Raw genomic sequence first — 20579 nt, 5'->3', positions numbered from 1 at the left:
ATTTAATAGCATGGAATATAAGAAGTAATAAGGGGAATTTGAAGAGGTATTGAAAGTAAATTCAGGAAGTGTGGCCACAGTAACCTAGGTGAGCATATGAACAGTGTGGTTGTGCTTATTAAGAGTTTTTAAACTGCCAACAGCAACAAAACCTCTGATTTTACTGCATGAATATATGTGAGGATATATGTATAAGTAAACTGAGTTAAATGAATTAAATAGGGAGTTTTAGAACGTTTTGGCTTGAAATGGCAAGTGTAGAAAACTTAAAACATCCATTGAAAATAAACCAGCCTCTCCTCTTCTGAAGTTAATTAACATGTCAGCAATGGCAATTAATCAATCATACATTAATCCCTTCCTGATTAAAGGTAGCTTTCCGTAATTATTGTGCTGGCCAAAAATAGAGAGTGTTTTTCTGTTGGCTGCCCTTCAGTGTTCCACTCAATATCTGAATATCTGGGAGTACCCATTACACACAGTTTTGCTTCTAAGCCATTAGAAAATAGCTTTTTTACTCTTTTCCTACTTGTCTGCAATTCACCCACCCCACTAATGACGCTTCTGCCTCCTCTCCCATATTTTGGTGTTTATTGGGAGAAACAAAGCGAGTTGTCCCTCTCTTTTCTGCTGTGCCACTGGAAGCTCATCCACCCTGTCCCCGAGGAGGGAGCTCCACGTGAAGCCCCACTGGCACCCATCCCACCACTATCCGCTTTCCCGTTTTACTGAGGGAGGTTTGGACAGAAAATTAATTGGCTTTAAAGCTGCAAAATCTGATCAGCGAAGCTCAGCTGGTAACTACGTTTTCTTTAAGCTTCTCCCCTCCTCGTTTAAGCTCCAGTGCCTGTAAATTAACACGAACGTCTAAGATTACAGATCAGTAACCCAGTATAAATGGATTTTTTTTTTTTTTTCCAAACCTGGAAACAGCCTAGACAAAGTTCCAACCCTCCTGAAGTCAGGGGGATTTTGGCACTGAGTCTTTTGCAGCTCTGAGCTTGCCGTGAATACCTCCACCACAGGCTGGAAAATGTAAGTGATTAAAAAAACTTGGTTCTTCTCATTGCTCTTCTATTTAAAAGCTGAAAATGGGGAATACCAGGTAATGCAGAGAGAGTTCAGATAGTCAGTGACGAGAATTCTTCCCTGAGAAAAGGCTGGCTGTGACTGTTTACTGAAAATGAAACTGCCTTTTAGCACAGAGGTAGGAATGGGGGGGTCAGGATAGAAAAAGAGCAGGTCATAGATGTGTTTGGGGCTCGTGCCATTCTGTGTGGCACTAATCAGAATGCAGCTTTGCTAATCACAGGGTCTTTGTGCTTCCTCTCTGAATTGGCTCGGAAACCCCGATGGGTGGCACTGGAAGAGAGCAGAGTGGGAGGGGGGTTGGCATCATCGGGGTGGGGAACAGCCAGAAAAAACAGTCAGTGCAACTCCCAGTCTGGGGAGGGTCTGAAGGAGGCTTCTTAACTATGACTTGGGAAACAACAAATTAAAAAAAAAAAATAAAAAAAAAATCCTTGATCAGACAGCTGACTTGCTGTGGAAAAATAACAGATGGGCATAGCTTGGTGTAAAGCAATTGGCACCATCCTGTATGATATTATATAAAATAAGAGCAATCAGGAAGTAGGGGCTACTTAAAAAATCAATGAATACTCTTTTTTTTTTTTTTTTTCTGATAGGTCAGCTTATCCTATAGAGATCTACCTCCAGCCTTGCTTATTCCACATTATCCTGAATGGTTTAGAAGAAGGTCATTAGAGAATACAGTTAATTTTTCAAACAGCAGCAAACTAGGAGAAGTCATTGAAAATTCATTGTCATCTCAATAAGACAGAGGGTCGAGCTGAAACCTAAGTCAAATTTAAAACGGACAAGGGGTGTCATACATGTTTCTTACAAACCAGAACAACAGCTAGAGTTTGTTTGGTGGTGTTGGGTGGTGAAATACCAGCTGAAATGTGTTTGGTACCAGCACGGCAAGTAAGACAAGGAAACATAGTTGTTCTCCTCTCTGTGGTAGTTTGGTCTTACTTAAAAGAAAGTGGGAACCAAAAGTAATGAAAAGTGAAGGAAAAGTGATGGGTGAGGAAAGGCTGAAGCAGTTGGGTCTGTTTAGGGCAGCTGGGTTTGTTTAGGAAAGCACAGCCCAGGGGAGGGCGCGGTCAGAGATGGGGTACAAAAAGCACCTGGTGCTGCCAGGTGTTCCCTGGATCTTGCAGAAAGGACGGGAAGAAATGAGCTTAATTTGCGGCAGAAGATTTAGGATGAGTATTAATCTGTCTGTGCAGTGGGGTCCTTGGAGAGTTGTGTGTGCTGCCCCGCTCCCTCTCGGGGCACAGGGCAGCTTTAAAGAGCTGCTTAATACCACGAAACAAAGGTTTCATCTCGGCGCGTTTGCAGAGCGCTGGCAGCTTCCTCTCCGCATCCCGGAGGAAGGCTCTGTCCTAGGTCCGGCTTAGCTCGGAACAGCAGGGCACAGCCTGGTCCTTCCCTGTCGGATTCGACGGGCTAATCTGGCGTGGCAGCCAACGTTCCTAAAGCCTCGAGATTCACCGAGCTGCAAAGTGCTTACTCAGGTCTCGCAGCAAAACAAGACGGTTTGTTTTTTTTTTAATGTGCGAACAAGAAGACGAGGCGACAGGAGACCTCGAGAGAACCGCCTTAAATCCCGGCCGCCCGGATCCGTTCCCACATCTCCCCTTTCTTTCCCGCTCCCCAGGTACAAAAGGCACGTAGCCCTTAGAGCGTTTTCCCACCCGCCAGCTCCGAGCTCACCTGGCCCAGGTGCGGCCGCCATCGGGGGCCGGGGCGGCATCCAGGAGGTCCCGGGGCGGCATCCAGGACCGGCGGCAGGTCCCGGCCCGGCATCAGGTCCCGGCCCGGCATCCAGGACCGGCGGCAGGTCCCGGGGCGGCATCCAGGACCGGCGGCAGGTCCCGGCCCGGCTGGAGCCCGGAGCGGAGCGTGGGCAGCTGGATGGATCAAGGAATCCTTGGCAGCCCTGCCGGGACACAGCGGCCCGGCTCTTATTGTGAAAGGATGATGTCAGGCAGCTCTCTCATCTCCCGACACATCACTGCTCCCGCTCACCGCCCTGGCACCGCTACCTCCGCTCCAGCACCTCCGAGCCGATGCCTTCTGCCCGGCGGAATATGTTATCCCAAATCCTTTTGCCCGCCGTCAGCCTCCTGCTTGCGCATTTGCAGTATTTCCTCTGCTGTTTGATGCAATTCATTCCAGGTAAAAACGCAATAAACAACCGAACCCTTCTGTCGCGTTGGGGAGGAGGGTTGCTGCTGCTGCTGCTGCTGCTGCTGCTGCTGCTGCTGGCACGGGTCGGTAGAGCGATCTCACCTCCATCCATCAGAAATTCGGAGCTGAGCGACCCGAAGGGCCCTGTTAGATGCTAGAAATTCTCTGTGATTTATTGGATAGATGAACGGAGGGGCGAGGATTACAGCAGACACGGATGGTTTAGAGCTGGAAGAGCGGTGCCCAGCAGATTCCCTGCGCACGGGAGGCAGCTCTAAGTGGGCTGCGAGGGGTTGGTTTGGAGCCAGGGCCATTGGTGGAGCTTCCATCTGAACCTACAAGTTGGAAACTACCCCAAGGGATCTTGCATCACAACCAAACCCAGCAATTTGTGTTATCGCTGCACTGCCCGAGCTGTTTCTTGTTTGGGGGTTTTTTTCGTTGATTTCGTTCGTTTTGGGTTTTGTCAGTTTGGTTTGGGGTTTTTCTTTGGTGTTTTTGTTTTGTTTTTGCTTCGTTTTGTTTTGTTTTGGTCTGAGATCTGCTTCCACAAAATAGGAACCAGTAAAGATCGCAACTTAATTCACCAAAATTCCTGGGGTTAGATGGTGGTGGTGGTGGTGTTTTCCTGCCCTTTAAATTCAAAGCACTGCTCCTGGGGTATCCAAAGATCTGAAAAGTTCTCCAATCTGCCTTGTTGTGCCACCAGAACACCCCAAAGTGTAAGATCCGTTTCTATTGGTGCCTCTGGGAAACGAGCAGGTATTTCCCGTGCAGGAGCGTGCACGGACACTTTCCTCCCTTGGCAGGGCCTCTCTCTGCTCCTTTCCTCCATTTCTTTTCCCCTGTGTTTCCTGTCACTTGTTTTGTGTTCTTCTCTGCTTCCTTGGCTGGTAGCGAGGCAGTGGGTGGCTCAGCCCCTGACCATGGGAAACCGAGCAGCCAGACAGGACAAGGAGCCCAGCACGGGGACCTCCCGGCGCCCACCAGGCAAGTGCAACCCCTCCAGTGCAGAAACCAGCGTGGGACACTCAGCTGAGCTGGGGAAGGGCAGAGAGGGAGGGCTGGAGGCACAAATCCACAGTACAGCAACTTCAGGCTGGGTCAGTGGGGAAAATCCTTTTGCTTCCCGTGCTGTGCCAGCCTGTGTTTTATAGGGAATGTGATGCCGGTCGTGGTTTGTACCAGAGGATTCTCCTGAATGAAAATGATTCTCAGGGAAAGCAGAATTTTTTTGCTTCGCCCTCCCTGGCTTGAAGAATACCCTGAGCACTGTATTTACCAGACTTAGTGCCCCTTAATGCCCAGAATCACAGAATAGGGAGCTGGAAGGGCCGAGCAGTTAAACTGTGCAGTTGCAGGTGGAGACAAAATGGAGGTGTCCCTGTGCCCTGGAGTTGAATCCGTAGGTTAAAATCAAGGTGGATTTGCTCCCTGCGACGTGATTCCAGTCTTCCAGTCAGCAAATGGCTTCAGTGTTTCCTCCATCCACTGGGAAAGATTGTCTGATTCGCCCACTGTTGTTTAAGTACAATTTCATGTCTGATCCACTGCGACAAACAAAGCAGCTGGGGTGGTTTCTTCTCTAGAGAAACTTTTTCAAGAGCCTCGTCCTTCATCCCACTCTTTCTGGATGTAACTCAGTGTTGGGCTGTCAGTTTGCTGTGAACAGAAACAGCACCCCAAGAACTGCCAGGTTGGGATAACTCTGGAATAATTGCTTGCAGTGTTTAGAAAAGAATTGAGGAAAATGTACAGCTCCCTATTTGGCACTGCCTCTGCTCTGCTGTGCCAAAGGAAGTTCAGCTTTAAGCTTATTTTTAAACCATTAAGGTAGGATGGAGACTGCAGTTAAAAAAACCCGAGATTTCTGAGGGGGCAGGTTGTGATACCGTGCTGATTTTTAGGTTTAAAGCTTATTTTTAAATGCTTGGGGTATTTTTAAAGGCTTGTGGTAGGATGGAAACTGCAGTCAAGAAATGAGATTTCTGAGAGGGCAGGTTGTGATACTGTGCTGATTTTCACTTGTTGTGTTCAGTGAGCCCCACTGGGACTGCAGAGCTTTTATTGTGTATTGAAGTTCTGCCAGCTTGAAGTGTAGCCAGAATGGAAGCCATAGATAGTTTTAATTATGTGTTGTGTAACATTGCAAATGAGTCTGTCTTCTGTCTTTTGCAGAGATTGATCCCTTCTTGGGTAGCTGGAAGTTACAATCAATTATGATTTATGACTGAATTTTTACCTGAAGGTGATACACCTTTTTTGCAGTTGTTCAGGAAAATTGCATTAAAGTAGGAATTATTTGTGTTCCGTATGCTCAGTGCATCCAGATTGGGTGCAATGAAATGAAATAGATTTTAGGTTGATTATTCAGATTAATTTTTTAAATAAGAAGTGCAGGATTAATTTTTTTTAAATCCTTGTACCCTCCCTTCCTCCTGGCTCTTCAGAATTATCCTGTGATAACTTGTCATGTTTCTGAAAAACTTGCGTGTTGCCTCATCTGGATGTCATGATTTCATTACAACTTGCATGCAGTTCTCTCAGGAGCTGGAGCTCGTTTGAGTGGTTTCCAGAAGGAAAAATAATCCATTCTCTTGCTGTGCTTCTTTCTCTCTCTGGTCTGATAGGACGGGGTGTTCACTTCCATATTCTTGTATATAGTCCATTCTTTTGTGGACATTGTCTTGGAATGAATTCTAAGATGAATCCTAACTAGAGCAGGTTTCAAGAAGATGAGCACATGAGTGGTTATCACAGGACAAGGAAAACAAAAAAAACTTGGTTTACTTAGGTTAGGAAGTGATGTCCTTCTTCACTCTAAATACAAACCCTGGCAAACACAACCTACCAAAGGTACAGAACAGTTCTGCCAGAAAAACGAGGGGGGTAAACTGTCCCATGGATAAAGTCCTTTTGTAAATTGAAAGCATTTTTCTAATCAGCTGGACAACGAGCAGCTATCCAAAGAGGGAATAAGTGCCAGAAAACATAGTAATTTTTAAGATAAAGTTCATATATATGAGTTTGTGGGACAGCAGTTGGGAGGGGATGACTCAGGGGGTCTTTTTCCAGTCCTGGTCAGGCTCTTCTGTGAAGCACCTTTCCAGAATTCCCATTTACAGTGTATCTCCAGAAAGTTTGGATGTGGTGCCATCCTCAGTCATGCCATCTTTGTTCCTGCTTGGATGCAAAATGCCTCTTTGGGGACATGTTGCTCTCATTTTTTAATGCATATTTGGCATCTTTGCAAGCTGCAGCTCAGCAAACTAAGGCTGCATTTCTGCAAATTCTGATGGCAGTCACTGAACCTGCCAGGGGTTAGTTGACATGAAAATCTTCTACTTCTGTATAAGAAAATATTCTGTGGCACCAGTGTTGGGATCAGATTGAGTGCTTGATAAAGGATTTAATCAGAGCTTAATTGAATTCCACGAGGGAGAGGATGGATGAGGTTGGAGGTTAATTGCTTTAGCTACACAGGCTGAATTCTTACTTTTTTAATCTTTTTCCATCTGTTTTCTTATCTCTTTTCTGATCTCTTTTTTAAAAATCTTAATCTCCTCTTATAATATATTATATCATTATTGTATTAGAGAGCTAAAGAAGGATTTGGGTATTGGCAAATTGAAGAAGTACCTTGAAGGAATCTGGCAGTTTGCCCTCCTGCAGGCCTAACCCCCACCCTGTTCGTGGCTGTTCTAAAGAAGCAAGCTCAGAAAAATGCTGTGTGCCAGCTGGGCTCTTGTGCAGATATTCTGTCTGGAACAGCAAGATGTAGGTGGGAGCAAATTCTGAAAATCCAGGTACTGAGAGCTGCATAAAAAACCAGGAGACAGAGGAGCTAACTAAAAAAATAAAGCTTTTATTGGAATAAAAGGGAGAGACATAACTCCAAGGACTGTTTTCTTCTTCCCAATATCTTGTGCCGTGATGAACCTCACCAGGATTACTGAGCCACCCTTTTGGCTGTGCTGGCTCAGCTTTCTGAGCCTCTTGGCCCCCCCCAGACCCAGCAGCTGCTCAGGTTAAATGCCAAAAATATATTGCCTTCTTCCTGGCTGCTACACGGGTGACAACAGAGAAACAGGATCAAAAGTTTCATCTCCATTTCACTGTTGGTCACTGGAAACTGGGAGGATGATCTGAGCAGAAGTTTAGCAGATGTTTGGGGCATGATTTCTATGTAGCATAAGTTTTTAGGTTTTCCTTCTCTCTCCTCTAGCTGGAGAGAAAGACTGCTCTCTAAGAGAAGTCTCAGACTTCTGGTGCTTTAGAGATTTTTACCTCTGTGTGGTGTGTCCTTTTGCAAACTAACCAGACAAGGGATTCCAAACACTATCTCATATGGAGAGAAGTGAAGACTCTTGGGGTTTGGCTCTTATCCTTGCTAAAGCTGTGAGTAAAAGCCAAGTCCAGGGCAGTTTTTTTGTTTGTTTGTTTTGAATTAATTTACTCTTTTAGTTTCTGAAAACTCCTTTTCCCTTCAGGTATCCAAATAATTACTTCTGGATTTCCCTGAGTCAACAAATCATGCAATGGTCTGGAAATTGTTGGAAAATCTTCTACCTGAGCCCTGCAAAGTCCTACTAGTCCTAAAAATTGATGTAATTCTTTCTTCATTTTTGGTAGAGGGATTTCCAAGATTCCCTTAACCCTTTCTGGATTTATACATCACGACCCATGCTTTAAAATATGTCCTAAATAGTTAACTTCAGTCTCTACCATTTGAGCTTTGTTTTCACAGGCTCTCAATCCTTTTCTGGCTAAAAAGTTAAGCAAGTTCTCAGTGGAGTCTCCTACTGGTTCTCTGTCCTTCCCTGAGATAAGTTAATCATCCACATCCTGAAAGAACCTTGTGGAGGTAACGAGAACTCATTTAAAAGTTTTTGTGAGGTTCGTCCAAACCAAACAAGGGATTCAGTGTATCCTTGTGGCAACAGTCCAAGGAAGTTGTTGCTTAATTACTTTCCCTCCTTCTTGTTCCCACTCAAAGGCAGGGGATGGTAATTGGACAACTCCAAAATGCATCCTTTCAGTGCAGTACAGAATAAGAACAGTGAGAAGAGGGAATTTGATTCAGAAAAGAATGAGGATCAGGAGCTGTAGGGTGTCTAGGCTTAACTATTTCGTTAATTATTCTTAAATCTTGAACCATCTGGGGGAATACAAGAACTGTCACCCTTTTTGCCACATCCCCTGTCTGGCTTTTTGCCCCTCCTTGGGCACTGACCTTTTGCCACCCTTGGGCATTTTCCTTTTGCTTCCAGCTGTGACTGTGCTACAGCCTTTGCAAGAACACCCACTTATTCCTTACAGTTTCAGAGGCTGACAGGTAAAGTGTGCAGGGCTCCACTTAATCACCTGGGCTGAAGAGTGGAGGCTGGAAGCAGCAGTGGTGAAAGTGGCTGGTAAAAGCAGAACTAATTGCTGTTGCAAGGTCAGTAAATGGTCTGGAATTCCTGCAGTGTGTGGTGGTGGCTGTACCAGAGCTGGTCAGGCTTGGGTTTCTGTGTGCCACGCTGGCCTGTGGGTCAGGATTCCACTTAGAGCTCAGTGTCATCAGTTCAAGGTTAGTTCAGTGGTCTTAGGGACAGAGGCAAAGCAGCTCCAGTGCCCTGTGGACAGGGAGCCTTGGCAGGAAAGGCAACAGGTAAATCCACCTCTGCAGCTAAATGGATTGCTCAAACAATCCTTGTGTTGATGAGGCTTTGCAAACCAGGCTGTTGGAGCCAATGACTGACATCACTGTGAGCTCACAGCATTCCAATCACTTCATGCTTTCCTGGTGCTTTTGTCCTGGAGCTGTGACCAACCAGGGGGTTATTGCATTCAAACAAGAGGCTCCATCAGAAATTATCCCCTTCTGCTACTGCTTATTTACTTACCAAATACAACTGGTAAATCTCTTTTGTCCTGTCCTGTAAATGTCCTTCAGCTCAGTTGCATTTGTGTTCTTCCTGATTGCCATTTTTTGGGGGGGGATTTCGGTTATTTTTCTTCTTTCCTTTATTTTTTTTCCCCTTTTCCTTCAGTTATTTATGAAATCAATTGCAAATAGAAGTTCCTGCAGTTAAAAGTTATCATCATATATTTTATTGCCTCCTTTGGGCTGCAGAACTGGTGTCTCTCTCAAGGGTTAACTACAGTAGAGTTAAATCCACTGGGTTTTGAGCTCCCTGGGGATGTGTGGGGTTACTGTGGGAACACACCTTCACCCTGAGCATCCACTCCAGCCTGGCTGCTGAATGCTGTTCCAGACATCCAAACTCAACCTCTAGCAACTGTCACCTTATTATTACAGGGAAAATCCTAATTTCCTTCTTTTTTGTTTTCCCTGCTTTCGTTGCAGGTTTAAAGAATTACCTTCCCAGCCCACCCAAAGAGCAAATCCTCTGCCACAGACCCAGGGGGCTGCAATGCATCTCCCCCTTAGTGCAGACCATGGAGGAGACCCCTGAGCCCATCCCAGCCAAGGTCAAGGGGCATATTCCCAAATGGATCAATGGCAACCTTCTGAGGACCGGGCCTGGCAAGTTCGAGTTTGGCAATGACAAGTAAGTCTCCTTTGAGTGAGTCTGTGAAATTGTTCTGGCCTGGGCTCTGCCTCAACCTAAAGGGGACCCCCCAGGATGTCTCACCACTATTTGGAGCACCTTGTCATTTCTTTTTCAGTAAGGGAAGGGAGAAATACTTCTGTTATTCTTTGGAGAACAGCAGCTCCCTCATTTGGGAACTGCCAGTGGCTCTCTGCAGGCAGGAGCAGGGCTGAGTCATTGAGGCTGGAGGGGCTTTCACCTCCTCAGGCTGCTGGAATGAGGCAGCTGAGCTGGGGAATGAACCACCCCCACCTCTAGTCCTCTCTCACTGACAAAAGTCCATCCCTGAAATCCAGGGCAGGGAGTTGGGAAGTTGGTTGCACTGAACTCTGTGTGTTGCTTTAGAAGCAAATATTAAAATAGTTCAAGAAGGCAACTACTGCCTTTGCCATCCTGAGTGACATTCAAAGTGACAAACAAGCCCTTCCTCCAGCAGAGCTGATGGCAGCAACTGGCCAAAGCTGATCATCTTATCACATGCCCAGAGACCATCAAGTTTTCTGAGAGTCTCACAGATTTCTTGTTTTAGAGAGAATAACCTCCTTCAAGGAGCTGAGAGCTAAGGGCTCCTCCTTGTGCCGTTGGGCTTTCAGCAGTAATTTCTATTGGACATTCTATTCCCTGTGCAGGAGTCTTTGCAGAGTGACTGGTTTGCCAGTACAGGGTATTTCCCCCCAAACTTACACATACCAATCTCAGGCTTCATGTCCCACAGCTGCAAATACACTTGTTTTGTTTCACTCAGTTCAAATGTTTCCCCAAACAAAGCTGCACCTGGTTCAGTGTTCATGGGATCTGGGCATTACAAATAATTACAATGATCTGGGCATTACAAATAATTACAATGATCTGGGCATTTACAAATAATAAATACCTACAGGCAAGAGGGAACAGTAGATCAGAACTTCATGTAGTGCCCAATTCCAGCGCTCTTACTGACTTCTTACTCACCACTAACCTCTTACTAACCTCTAATTTACTAATCTACGTATTTTTTATCTCTGTTTGATCTCTTTTTAATATCTTTTTCTACCCGTTTTCTTATCTCTTATCCCTTTTTGAAACCTCTTGGTTATTTATCTCTCTTTTTTTTTTTTTTTTTTTTTAATCCCTCATTCGTAACCTCTGGAAGCTTTAACCACTGGTTTGATGGCATGGCTCTGCTGCACCAGTTCCAGCTGAGGGCTGGCAGGGTGTCCTACAGGAGCAGGTTCCTGCAGAGCAATTCCTACCTGACCAACAGGCAGCACAACCGCATCGTGCTCTCGGAATTCGGGACCTTGGCAATGCCAGACCCCTGCAAGAGCCTCTTCGGGCGCTTCATGTCACGCTTCGAGATGCCACGTAAGGGGGGGGGGGCTCTAAAAAACAAGGAATTGTCCGGGGGAGCCTGTGGTTGGTTGTGAAGGGAGGGGTGAGGAAGCCTGGTGGGTTTATGCTGAGCCCACGGTCTCCCTCAGCGTGTGCCCCCGTGGGAATAACAGCGGCAAAAATGATGGAAGTGGGTGCCAGGCTGGGCTGGCAGAGGCACGTTCAGTTCAGTGGGTGCCACCTCAGGTCGCCTGCTTCCAGTTTGTTGCGAGTTTCCAGCAGAAATCTGCTTCCAAAGAACAGCCTGTGCAGTGCTGGTAATGAGCATTACAACCTGTGTTCTACCTGGGACACAGCTTTGCCCTTAAAACGCTTTGCCTTGCTAAGCTCGTAGGGTAAGTGGGCTAATCCTCCCCTTCCTAGACTAAGGTGCAGATTACATGGGTAGGGTGAGAGGTGGTATTGCACAGGAGAGGAAGTTCCATTGCCTGTGGGATCCTATGTGTGTCAGGGAAGAAATTGGCTTAATGAAGCACAGGACTTCCCACTAAAACCAGAACGGACCTGAAGTTTGCAACTTGTGTGACCATCTTCTGCTTCTTACCTTCCCTGAGGAGATGGACCCCATCCTGCCAGTCACCTGTTCTCGAGTGAAGCTCCCCAGCTCCCCAGCCCAGCTCTCTCAAGAGATTTCAGAACTGTCTACATCCCCCTTTTCTTTTCCAAGCTCCAGCAGGTTGTTCCCGCCCTCCCTCTGCCTGTTGGACTCTTCACACACTTAGAGGGAATTCCTCACTACAAGAAGAGCTGTCCTCTGGGTTTTTCCTCTCCCAACCACACACACAATATTCAGCTGTAGGAACAGCTTTTCTCTCAGCTCTTCCCAGTCACCTGGTAGTGAGTCCCAGCTCCCCTTGGATCAGCAGGAGCAGCTCTGGCTGTGTGTGTCTGTAGCTCTCAAAAGGCATCTCCCTGACTCAGTTTTAGAAAGAAAGGGAATAGGGAAGCAGAAGCATCCCTTGTCCCACACAAAGAGCATCCCTGCCTTCCCCTCAGCCCAGGTTGTAGCTTCAAGTCCTGCCTCTCGTTTCCAGTGCTGTAAATCAAACATGGAAAACTCTTCATATGGCTTTTAGAGGAGGGGACTTTGGCTGGGGAGGAAAGGGAGAAATGAGAATATGAACAAATAAGAGGTCAGGAGCTAGAGGGCATAGAGAAATAGGAAGATCACCTTGGCTTCACTGCAGTGATTTCTGTAAGGACTACTCCTTGTCCCTTTAACCCGAGTTCACCTGCACAGACAGTTCCCTGAGTGCCTTTGTAGATTAGTGAGGTATTTCTAATCAGCCACAGAGGAATTAATGTCATTGCAAATGGGTTTATTGTTTAAACATGTGTAACTTGAGATAATGTGACATGAGCTCGAGCAGAGCTGTGCCCAACCCCAGGATTTTGTTTCAGGACCCAGTGACAATGCCAATGTGAACTACGTGCTGTATAAAGGAGATTATTACATCAGCAGTGAGAACATCTTCATGTACAAGGTGGACCCAGAAACGCTTGAAACGAAGGAAAAGGTGTGGGCAGGTGGGATGAGGGAACTGTGGCACAGAACCCTTAGCTGGTGGTTACAGAATCTTCTGCTGCTTCTAAGGGCAGCTGAGATTCCAAAAGATTTTGTCTGGGCCACAGCCATGAGCATCTCTTCGTGCCTGAGGCCCTGAAAAATCTCCTCAGCAGCCAGGCAGCTCTGGGGGGTGAGATGCAGTCACTGCCCACTGGGGCAAGGAAGGGGAGACACAGATGCAGGTCTGGGCACAGCTCCACTCTTCCTGTGCTCTCACTGCATGTCTGGGCTTGTCTGCACCTACCAGTGTGTGAAGAGTAAAAGTGCACCCAGCAAAAAGGTCATCACTGATCTCAGAGCTGCACTCCTCCCTGTCACTTCATCTCTCTTCCCTTTTTCTGCCTTTCACATCTTTTTAAACACTCCAGAACTGCCCTTCAAGGTCTTGGCTAAAACTCTCTTGCAAATGAGTTAATTCAATGTAGAGTCAACTCAAAGTTCAGCTGCCCCTTTATTTTCTCCCCTGACAGCAAATGAACAGAAAGTCAGAGCAATCTTTCCCTGTGTCCTGTGCATCATCTCCCAGGAGTGTGGCTGAGTTTGGCAGAACATGGCCTGTGAAATGACAGCATCAGCTCTGTGTCCCCCTGGCTGCACCCTCAGAGGGGATTTGGGTGCTTAATTGTGAGAAGGATTCTGCCCTCCTAAATCAGGATTAACTCCTGTGCCTGTGTGTTAACCACGGACTGCTTGATACCACAAAACACCAGGCTCAGTGCACCCTCAGGTCCTGAGGGAGGCATTCCAGGAGTCCCTCCAGGATCAGCAGTGACTCATGAGGAAACTCAGTTTACACACTGAAATGGAGAGTTGGGTGATTTGTTTGATCTGGTTTGTAAACCAGAGTGCAGTGATGGGAAGACACGTGGGGGTTTTTAGGTTGAGTGTTCAGCTCTGTTGAGCCATCTTGCCATTTAAAAAAAAAAAATCCCCTTTAGCTGCTTTTTTAAATGCAGACTGTTATTTTTGGGCTAAGTGAAGAAATGGAAGGGATGATTTCACATCTAAACTCTCCAATCTGAGATGGGACCTGGTTTTCTAAGCTTCTTGGTGATTCTTTGGGGCAGTGACTGTCTCTTCACACGTCTGTCTGTGCTCATAGCATGGGCTCCCAGCTAAAATGCTTGCATGGGAACATTCCCACTGTGTCACTTGTGCCAGTTGGAATGTTCGTGTCTCCCAAGGAATGGCTTGTGCTGTTAGTCCCATTTTACTGGCAGGACTAACACAGAGAGAAATATCATTAATTTTCAAGGATTTCAGGAAGACTGCAGGCAAACTGAAGAATTAAGTCCAGATCCCACATTATTAACAATGGATAAAGTCTGCTGTTCTTCCTCAGACTTCCACGGAAGCCTGTGGCTTTCTGCAGAGCAACAGGGAAGTTCTGCACTGACTGAAAATCCTTGGCATTTGCAGGTAGACTGGAGCCAGTTCATTGCAGTGAACGGGGCCACTGCTCATCCTCACTACGAGTCTGATGGGACAACCTACAACATGGGCAATTCCTATGGCAAACACGGTAAGCTGGGCCTGGCCAGGCCTGGGCAGGGGGCACAGGACACTCCTTGGTGCTGTTCCAAGGAGTAGCTGTGGAAGAAACATCTAAAGTTGCATTTTCTCTTTGAGTCAAAGTGGTGAGAAGCCAGACTGGTTCTGTTTTACAGTGCCAGTCAGTCCCACAACAACAACGGCCTCTCTCAGCATTTAGTTTCAGATCCATCTGACTTTGGGCTGTGAGTATCCAACAGATTCCCCTCTCCCAAGCTTTGCTGGGAAAAGGGAGAATGATTTTTTTGAGTCCCATCTTCACTTACAGTGACTGGCCTTTGATGAGCACCACACGGGTTCATGCAGGAGAGAAGATGGAATTTATGAGTCCCCTGGCTACATTACAGCAAAGCTGAATTTTATGGGAGACTTTTCTTCTTCTCAAAACAATGAGCATCTAGTTGGGATCTAATTCCATTGATGTGGCTGCCCAGGGCTGGCATTCACTGTTAGTTATGTGAAATCCTCCTTTTGCAGGTGCCTGAGGTCTCTGAAAACAGCCACTGCCCTTTATTATCATTCCTCAGGCTGGTTTCAGTTCACTCCACAGTTTCCAAGTTTTGATCATTTTTCATTCATGCTGCTTTCATTTCCTTTTGCCCTGAGCAATATCCAGCTTTGTAGCACATGCTTTTTTCAGCTGGAGAGACCAAACTCTAGACTATTCAAACATGCCATTCTCTCCTGCCCACGTGCTCAGATTTATTAACTGAGCATCACCAAGGCTCAGAGTTTTCATTTCCTCTGATACCCAAGTTATGAACTTGGTTTTGCTCTTGATCCTGCTATTATGGGATAACCTAAGGAATGCCATGCAGACAGTAAAATGAGCTGGCACTCTACCAGCCTGAGAAGATCCTTCTTCTTTCAATCTTTTGTTTTGTTTTGCTGAATAATCCTCTGTAGATTGTTTTATTGACTTGATGACAGGCTGTTGATTTTTCTGCTCAGTGAAGCTATGACTGTGGTTTCCAGTGCTCTTGGGAAATGGGAAGGACAGAGCCTGACTTTGCTTTTCTGCCTGTGAACAGTCTCAGTGGTGCTGAACACCCTTTCTCCCCTCCAGGGTCCAGCTATAACATCATCCGGGTCCCCCCCCAGAGCTCAGGCTGCACTGACACATTAGAGGGAACAAAAGTGCTGTGCTCCATCCCTCCCATGGACAGGGCAAAACCATCCTACTATCACAGCTTTGGTGAGACAGTTTTCCATCTCAGACTCTGGGGGCTTGGGCTGCTGGGAGGCAGACAGGGCTGTCCACTGCCCCCTGCCCCTGGGGTGTTTTCCCACCTCATACCTGGGTGATGTCTCCTTCCTTCTCTTTTCAGGAATGACTGAAAACTACATCATTTTCATTGAGCAGCCCCTCAAGCTGAATCTGTTCCAGATTGTCACTTCCAAGCTCCGTGGCGAAGCCATTTGTGACGGGATAAGCTGGGAGCCTCAGTACAACACCTACTTCCACGTGGTGAATAAGCACACTGGGGAGGTGAGTGCATCTCTGGCCTCTGCAGCAGCTGCTCTGGAACCTTAGATCCCAAGAGGAGAGTGCCTGGCAGCAGCCACAGGGACCTGGATGAATCAGTCCAGGAGCTACTGCAGTATAGGCTTTAAAGCACGGGTGTAAATTCATTAGAAATGGGATTACTTCCTGCAGTTCCCTCTCTACTGATTCATTTCTTTGCCAGCCCTGAAAGAACAGGCAGAAATAAGCAGCTTGGGGCTCATGAGACTGAAATGCAGGGGTATAAAAGGTCAGTCCCAGCCTGGGACAGATGCTCTAGGGAGGGAATCAGGACATCAAGGGGCCTGGCCTGGCCTGATTTTGGCTTTTCTTCATCTGTCTTTGCCTAGTTAGTGGCTTAAAGCAGCCCTTCTGCAGCAACACAAGACAGATCCCGAGGAATGGGGGATGAAATGGGAGAGTGTAAAAGCCTTTGAGGGGTGGCTGGGAGCTTTAGAGAGGAGCCTGAGCCTGCCCTGTGTCCCTGCAGGTGCTGCCAGGGCAGTGGTACACGAAGCCCTTTGTCACCTTCCACCAAATCAATGCCTTTGAGGACTGTGGCTGTGTGGTGCTGGATCTGTGCTGCCAGGACGATGGCACCAGCCTGGCCTTGTACAAACTGCAGAACCTGAGGAGGGCTGGGGAGGCTCTGGACCAGGTGAGACCTCTGCCTCTGTTTCCCCAGGCTCTGAGGCTGGGCCGGTTCCTTCTCAGGCTGGTGGAATGGAGAGCACCACGAGGCCAAGGATGTGACCTGGGGAAAGGACCCACAGCTGTAAAAAACTAAAATGGGGATCTAATGATCCGCTTAATTATCTCTTAGCAGATAATCTCCATGGAGTGTTCCCTTGAAAGGTTTAAAAGTGGTGTGTGACACAGAGCTCCAGAGCCTGCCAGAATGTCCTCCTGGTTTAAAACCTTGCTTTTAATCATATTCGTTTTCCTTATCCCAGTGTAATAATATTTTTCCCCCGAGAAATTTCCCCCAAGTTTTTGCACGGCTTCAAAAGGGAAGAAGACCCCCTGTTCCATAAAGGCATTGCTTCAGAGAAGTGGCACTGGTTAGGAAAATCACAGAAACACAAATGCCACGGAAGCCCCGGCGTTGTCACCCCACAACAGCACGTTCTAATAAATTACTTATTTTATCCAGCTCTGCCACAAGCCCCATCTGAGGCCGTGTTGGAGGCATTATTTTGCATAGGTCACACCTGGGGAAGGCAGGGGTGCTTTCAGTGTCTGGCACTGCAGATGTGTTGAGTGGAAACCCGCCGTGCCCTGCATGCCCAGGCAGGTCTCAGCTTCCTCCCGCTGTGTTCTGAGCTGTCTAGAACCCAGTCAGATCTGACCTGAGAACACTACAGCTGTCTCCCTGCCAGGTCATTTCCTTCTGCTTTCCTTTGTTTGTTTGTGTTTTTTCAAGCATGTTTTGAACACCAGTACAGCAGAAGGTTAGCATGACCTCGTGCTTTGCAAACTGATCCCAGCTTTTGTCCCCCCTTCCCTGAGCACAAACCAGCCAGGGTTGGATCTGGCTGAAGGTGTCCCTGTGTCAACATTAGGCTCGTGTTTCCAAAACCCACATTCTCTAACTGACAGGCACATAACCATTAAACTGTACACACACAGGGGGGTGCAAGTCATTTCAGAACAGAGCCTTAAGCTCACGGCTCCTCAGAAGCCCAAGGCATGACTGAGCATGACTGGTCCCTGAGCCATGCTGAAGTGCTTTTGCTTGCTCACTAAACCATAATTTATCTGACAGGGTTCCTCAGCCGAGTTACTGGGGTTACATGAACCATAAAAGCTTTGAAAACAGGGTTTCAGGATTAACACATATGATTAAAGTGAAGTTTCACATTGAACTGGTGAGTTATGGATTGAAGTAACTGAAAACCACCAAAGCAGGGCCCTTGTCACCTGTTTTATTTAGAAGGCTTAATATATAGGAATATGATGGGTTCTAAACTTGGCTTGGACAGAACTTTAGTGGCAATGGTGGAATCATTCCTCTCGTGCAAGCCACTGGATGTCTGTCACACTGGGGGCTGTTGGTTTGCTCTCCCCTTTGCTCCCCAAGTACATCCATCCTTCCCCTGGACTTCCAAACATGAATCCTTGTGTGCCTGAGAATGGAAGAGGGAAATCCTGCTGGATAACTTCAGGCACTGAACTGAGGTACAGCAGTCTCCTGCTTGCCTTACCATCTGGAGGAGAAGGAGACTTATCCAGAGAGTGATGGAGAGCAATGTAAGTGTTCTAACTAAATATAGTGCAATGTGCAGTGTTGAATTTGGAAGATAATGGAGGGATTTGCATACTCAACTCAGTATTAATTAATTAATTAATCCTGTGAAAGCAATGCTGACCCTTTCAATTGCTTGTCTTTTTGTTTTCTGCTCTAATACTGGAAGGTGCAGAGAACTTCTTTCTGCGATGTGTTTTACCTTACCAGAACTGGGTAAATAAAACACACAGCAGAAAGAAGACAATGATTTTAGGGCTGGGAGGAATGTCTCAAACTTCCAAATTGTGCCCCAAAAATGCATTTAGCCCGCAGTGTCTCTCCTCTCTCCCTGCCCACGACTCGCTGTCTCTGTAACAGGTTTATGCCTCGCTCCCCCGAGCTTTCCCTCGCCGCTTCGTGCTCCCTCTGCACGTGGATCCAGACACACCCGTGGGCAAAAACCTGAACCCGCTGCCTTATACCCTGGCAAGGGCTGTCAAAGAAGCAGATGGAAAGGTGTGTATTGAAGAGCTACAGAACTGTGGGGAGATTGCCTGCCACAGTTGCCATCCCGTGCCGTTGTCTTCCCGGATCTTTTTTCTTCCCCGTTCCCAGAACATTTCTTCCCCACAATGGTGGTGGGACCAGTCAGGTCTTCTGCCCTGTCAGAGCTAAACCAACACCTGTGTAATGTATATTTCTTCTAGGTCTGGTGCACACATGAAAATCTCCACCCTGAGGGCTTTGAAAAGGTCGGGGGGTTGGAGTTCCCCCACATCAACTACTCGCGGTCCAACGGGAGGAGGTACCGGTACTTCTACGGGTGTGGATTCGGGCATTTGGTCGGAGATTCCTTGATCAAGGTTGATGTGGAGACCAAGAATTTCAAGGTGAATTGAAATCAGATTATCCTTTTTCAGCTCCACTGAACTGGCTTTGAAAATGTGTCATTTACCAGGGGCTTTGGGGGGGTCTTGGTCCCGGTGGGTCTGGGATGGGATTCCTAATTTCATCTCTCGCCCTGTGAATGTGACACACTTACCCAACAGGAGAGGATGGCACCATCATACTGCTGGGATCCAAAGGATTAATTCAAAGGTTGAACTCTTAAGTTTCTTGGAGCACAGAGTGTGCCTGGGTATCTTTGTGGGGAGCACTCTAACTTGCAGCTCTGCTAACTGTAGCAGACAAGTATTAATGAAATGAAGCTCATCCATATGTCCCTGTGCTTGCTAGATTTGGCAGGAGGATGGATCCTACCCCTCAGAGCCTGTGTTTGTGCCAGTGCCTAATGCCACAGCAGAGGACAGTGGAGTCATCTTGTCTGTTGTGGTCTCCCCCACTGAGGTAACTTACTGTTGGTAGTTTGTCAAAGTCACAAAGCATTAGTTAACTTTTTGAAGCACAGAACCCAGCTGGAGGCTCCCTGGCAGATAGTTCCTTGCTCCCCAGGAGTGTTCCTTGGAATGTCAGTGCTTCTTGAGTGGCTCCTGTGACTGCCAGTGCTCCTGGCAGTCACAGGCTTGAGCTGTGTGGCCTGGCTGGACATTTGGGCTCCCTTGTGTGCAACAGGCTGGAGAGTGAAATGAGGTTCATTCTGGCTTTCTTTTCCTCCTGCAGAACCAAAGTGCTTTCCTGCTTGTCCTGGATGCAGAGACCTTCAGAGAGCTGGGGCGAGCAGAGGTCCCGGTGCAAATGCCTTATGGGTTCCACGGCATCTTCACTGCCCACTGACCACACACTTTGTCACCTCCTGTCACTCAGGGCCGAGCCAGGCTCAGAAAGAAACCTCTGCTGCTTTTACCTCCCACTTTTGCATTATTTCGGGGATGAGGGAACTGCTTTTTCTCTACCAGAACCTCTGAGTTACTCCTGTGTTCCTAACAATACCCAGCCAAGGGGATGAGGGAGGCAGAAGCCCCTTCATTCAGCAGCCCCACTGCTTTATCTTAATTTTTTTACTGTTTTGATAGACCAGCTAGCAGCAGTTCACAAAGGTTGCCATGCTGAGGCTTGCAAGGGAGAAAATGGAACTCTTCCTTGGCAGCAGTGTGCTCTGAAGGGGAGAGAACACTGGTGCTCGGGGCAGTGACTTTGGCTGAGAGCAGAGGAGAGGAGTAAAACCAACCTGCACCACATGGGCCCAATGAAGGGGTGTAATTCCACCCCCACTGCATACAGGTTGCCTTCAGTGGACTCCAGGAGGTAGATGCAGGTGCTCACAGCAGCTGTACTTGTGCTTTTCTCTGTACACTGGCAGTGCCCTCAAATAAAACCTGGTGAAATCTCTTCCTCTCTTTCCCTGCCCTCACGTGGTCACATCCATGACACATCTCCACCACACTCCTGCTTAAAACAGCAGAGCTGGATGGCTCTGATGGCTCAGGGTTCCTCCCTGCCCTCCTCCCAGTTCAACCAGTATGAAACACCAGTATGAAACATGTAGAACTCCCTGTGGCCTCGGTATCCCTTTGGTCATAAGTAGAGCAGATCAAATCC

General features: G+C 47.3%; 1 protein-coding gene across 5 annotated transcripts; it reads left to right on the top strand.

The window, feature by feature from the left end:
• The first annotated feature begins 2978 nt into the window (after positions 1-2978).
• Positions 2979-20369, top strand: BCO2 (beta-carotene oxygenase 2). 5 transcript variants are annotated; one of them, XM_032709685.1, is made up of 13 exons: positions 2979-3249; positions 4159-4251; positions 9614-9818; positions 10993-11204; positions 12633-12748; positions 14218-14320; positions 15416-15544; positions 15678-15838; positions 16344-16511; positions 18459-18596; positions 18788-18970; positions 19317-19427; positions 19701-20369. In XM_032709685.1, the coding sequence occupies exons 1-13, from the start codon at positions 3141-3143 to the stop codon at positions 19812-19814; spliced, it is 1842 nt and encodes a 613-aa protein (XP_032565576.1). In that variant the 5' UTR covers positions 2979-3140; the 3' UTR covers positions 19815-20369. The 5 variants fall into 5 exon arrangements, with proteins under 5 accessions (XP_032565576.1, XP_032565577.1, XP_032565579.1 ...); XM_032709688.1 differs by lacking the exon at positions 2979-3249 and adding an exon at positions 3330-3344; XM_032709687.1 differs by lacking the exon at positions 2979-3249 and adding an exon at positions 3344-3539.
• Positions 20370-20579: the final 210 nt, after the last annotated feature.

Source organism: Chiroxiphia lanceolata, chromosome 23 (genome assembly GCF_009829145.1).
Source record: "Chiroxiphia lanceolata isolate bChiLan1 chromosome 23, bChiLan1.pri, whole genome shotgun sequence".
NCBI classification, from domain to species: Eukaryota; Metazoa; Chordata; class Aves; order Passeriformes; family Pipridae; genus Chiroxiphia; species Chiroxiphia lanceolata.
This window is presented reverse-complemented; position numbering and strand designations above follow the sequence as displayed.

Bases quoted from the DNA above. Each gene is read 5' to 3' on its own strand.
- BCO2 (XM_032709685.1), top strand. From the start codon at position 3,141: ATGCCTTCTGCCCGGCGGAATATGTTATCCCAAATCCTTTTGCCCGCC. The intron at 3,250-4,158 runs GTAAAAACGCAA...CTTGGCTGGTAG, and splicing joins TTTGATGCAATTCATTCCAG to CGAGGCAGTGGGTGGCTCAG. The intron at 18,971-19,316 runs GTGAATTGAAAT...TGTGCTTGCTAG, and splicing joins TGGAGACCAAGAATTTCAAG to ATTTGGCAGGAGGATGGATC.